This window comes from Myotis brandtii, unplaced genomic scaffold, assembly GCF_000412655.1.
Source record: "Myotis brandtii unplaced genomic scaffold, ASM41265v1 scaffold358, whole genome shotgun sequence".
In the NCBI taxonomy this organism is placed as follows: Eukaryota; Metazoa; Chordata; class Mammalia; order Chiroptera; family Vespertilionidae; genus Myotis; species Myotis brandtii.
In genome coordinates, this window is record NW_005363772.1 from 2,835,027 (window position 1) to 2,838,961 (window position 3,935).

Here is a 3,935-nt window from a genome sequence, read left to right on the forward strand (position 1 = left end):
AAAAAAAAAAAAAACCGGACCCTTTTTTTTAATGATGTTTACTTTGAATTTATATTAGTTCACACAAACACTCCATCCATGCTTTTGTTCCGGCCCTCCGGTCCAGTTTAAGAACCCATTGTGGCCCTCGAGTCAAAAAGTTTGCCCACCCCTGTACTAGTCCCAAAGGCTAGGGACTCTTTTCCTTATTTAGAACCTTGATAGACAGGACCATTTAGAGAAATGTGTCCAGTTAATGAGATCAATCACGAGAACATTTCTTGTTCTGTAAAATGGTTTCTATTGTGGCCATGTCAATGAGCACTCACAGTTTTGACCAAAATACTTTAGGTGTAAGCTAAATGTTTGAATTGTTCAGACATTCCAGGTTTCTTTAGCAGCAGAGTTAGAGCTTTAACCTGACGTTTCCATTCCAAGGCTAACATGTAGGTCGACAATGTTCAACCTTGGTGGCAGAGGGAAGGTTGAGAGTTTATTTTCATGCTCAGGAACTACATAGTTGGATCTGGGATGAGACTTGTAGGTGATGAAGCTGACATCAAGTCACCTGCCTTAATTTTTTATTTCCCAGCAACTGCTTATTGGGGACCCTGCTATTCCTGGACACAGTTTGGCAATTACTGCATCAAACATAATCTTTTCTGTTAACCTGTGTTGCTAGTTCACCAATTATTGCCAATTTTGGCCAACACAGAATTTACATGGCAGAAATTTGTTCTTTACTTTCTTGTCTTGTTTCAATTGTTACATCAGCAGTTCTTGAGGTCAAAACAAGCACAGCACACCGTTTAGAGATGCCTCTTGTGTTTGGGATTCATCAAAGCTGCTTGCTACATCCACACACAAACATCCACAGTCAAGCTAATATCCTCAGCTCCGTTCATGGATAGCGCCCAACATCTGTATGACAAATGAAAATATGATGAGCATTTAAGGATTGCTCACTGACAAATGTGGAGCCACTTCCATGTCTTGGGTACTAGTTTCTGAGGAGCGATAGCTCCTCCATCAGAGAACTTCCTGGGAGAGAAGGAAAAAAAACAACGGCTTTTATTCATTAGCTTTCTCAAGAGCCATTCAATGTACTTTGTAATCAGAAAGGTTTTCTTCTGCTTTCTTGCAGCTACTGTACTTTTTGCTGAGCGCCCTGGGCTTGATGGTCTGTGTGCTGGCCGCAGCGTTTGCTGCCCACCACTATACACTGCTCAACCGGGTTACCTGTGGGACCGCACTCGACGCCTGCCACTGCAAAGTGCCCACCTCCGAGCCACTCAGCAGGACCTTTGTGTACCGGGATGTGACTGACTGTACCAGCATCACTTTCACTTTCAAAGTGTTCTTACTCACCCAGATGATTCTTAACTTGGTGTGTGGCCTTGTGTGCCTATTGGCCTGCTTTGTGATGTGGAAGCACAGGTACCAGGTCTTTTATGTGGGTGACAGGATGTACTCCCTCACAACTTCCGAAGGCCAGCAGCAAAAGGTCTAACACTCTTGCTCAAAGGTGGGAGAGAAAAACAGCACACCGACTAGCTGAGGTTAAAAGAGAAACAAAAGAAAAAGAAGGGAGAGTAAAAACTCTGACAATAACTAGTATTCACGGTTCTAAATGAATATTTTTATATTTTTCAGAAAATGAAAGAGCATTTCTTCAAGTTTTCTATAGTATTTTTTACAAATTCTTATGAGAAAAATGAGATCCAAATTGACGTTGGGACAGTAAAAGGACACTGAATGGGGAAAGGCTAGCATAGATTTATCTTCACAGTCTGGAGTTTATTCCTTATATTCATTTTATCCATTACTTGTATAATCTTCTTTCCTGTTAGTCTAGTTTGGAGGTGCAAATTGCCATTTCAGGCCCACATGCTCAATTTTGTAGCATCTTTTCCAGGCCTCCTTCCTCCCACCTGGACGTCCTCACTATGCCTTGGAGAAAGGCAGGGCTGGGGAAAGAGCTGATCGGCCAGGCATCTCTATTTTCCATGGCAGAGATGTTTTCGAGGCGTGAAACAAGTTAAAGGAGCAGAATAGAAAAGGAAGAGACTTTTGCAAAAGGCTCAATAATTATGAACACCTGGGCTGGGGCAGCAGCCTTTTCTCCCCAGCTGCCTGGGTTCGGCTCTGTAAGTAGATCACTTACTAAATGCTTCAGGTGATTGTCTGCGTCTCCATAATTGAAAGTTGGTAGTAGTTGTATTCTTAATGATGTAGAAGGCTTACAATAATCACATTACGCTTCTATTCTATCATCTAAAACAAATCATTAAAACCAATTTCAAGCTAATTGTTCATTATAATTAAGCTCAGAAGTCTATTTAACAAGCCCTAGCTGAATTTAGGCAGCACAGTCGGTGTTAGGAGACGTGACTCTCACAGAGAAGAGCCTTAAAGATGGTTTCTCCTGAAAGCCGCGCTTTATAAGGGAGAAAACAATTTTAATTAATAGCGCAGGTTAAATATACTCATTTAAACAAACACAAGAGCATTTGTAACAGGAATGGTTATACAAATAGCACATTTGTGATAGGTTGTGAAGTGTCTCTCTTGGCAGCTAAGTACTTTTGAGGAAGATTGGGTAATGCCCATGTGTTTCATTCATGAAACTGTGTTTGATATGCAATCCTATTATTGATTTGTATGCACAGTGAAACCTAGAGACTAAAACGTTTGGAAGGCCTTATTTGATTGAGCATTTGCACATTGACTTGGAGGGTAGTTTTTGTTTTTAAGTAACTGACATAAAAAAGCACAAATTCCCTATGTAGGGAGACTTTTCTCTCTTATTGTTGATATTATTATATTTGGAACAATGTCAGTGTTTTAAGGAAGGAGCTCAGAATGCAAATTCATGCAGCATGAATGTTACCAAGAATTTTTTCTCTTATTATGCTCTGTTGAAATTCAAGATAATTGAGTTCAAGTTGCCTTTCCACATTGCTTATAAACTTTACTAATTATAAAATTCTACCCTAAAAGAAAAACATTTTCTTGTCTGCCTTAGAATATAGATGAATATTTCTACTGATGGTGATAATAGTGTTGATTTCTACACGATGTAAATACCCTGATAAGCCTGGCAGGTGTGGCTCTGTGGTTGAGCATCGACCTATGAACCAGGAGGTCACAGTTCGATTCCCAGTCAGGGTACATGCCTGGTTACGGGCTAGATTCCCAGTGGGGAGCGAACAGGAGGCAGCCGATCCATGATTCTTTCTCATCATTGATGCTTCTATCTCTCTTTCTCTCTCCCTTCCTCTCTGAAATTAATAAAAATATATTTGAAAAAAATAACCAAATAAAAAGAAAAACGTTAAGTCAATTAGTTGGAGGATTATAACAATCTTTTATGTCCTCCAGATAAAACACCTGATTAACAGATGTTAAAACCTTTTTATGTATTGACTTGCTATTTGAAAATGGCCTTCTTATACACTAGCTTAGGCCAAGAAGGCACATTGGAGGGATTAGAGGATAAGACTCTGGAGCAGATGTTTGATCGCACACAAGAATTACATGGACAGAACACCAAGCATCCTGATGATGACCTGAAAAATACTTTGTGTCCTGATTCTAAAAATCTCAATAATTGAATCCATTTTGATTTTGACAGTGTTCTATATAAAGAAGAAAATGACTGAGAATCTGAAATGTTGTAGGCTGTTCTTTAAAGAGTGAGAAACTAGTGCTTTAATGTTAATTCCTAAGAATTCAACACCACTGGAAGCACACACTGAATACCTTTAACAATGTTTTATAGCAAACACTACAGATTTTTATATTCAAAAGTTAGAATTCTACACATTACTAAGGTGCTCTATGCTTTACAAGAGATTCACAGGGTATTTCAAATAGCAAAATACTTTACTTGATGGCCTTGCTTTTTCTAAATAATGCAACCAGTAAGAACTGACATGGCAATAAGCTTGATAATA

General features: G+C 39.2%; 1 protein-coding gene across 2 annotated transcripts in view; it reads left to right on the top strand.

The window, feature by feature from the left end:
- Window positions 1-3,028, top strand: part of SSPN (sarcospan) — a 37,495-nt gene extending 34,467 nt beyond the window's left edge. For both annotated transcript variants that reach the window (XM_005871825.2, XM_014544262.1), the window contains exon 3: window positions 1,124-3,028. In XM_005871825.2, coding sequence (XP_005871887.1) covers window positions 1,124-1,489 — 366 coding nt within the window. In that variant the 3' untranslated portion in view covers window positions 1,490-3,028. The remainder of the gene's footprint in view (window positions 1-1,123) is intronic.
- Window positions 3,029-3,935: the final 907 nt, after the last annotated feature.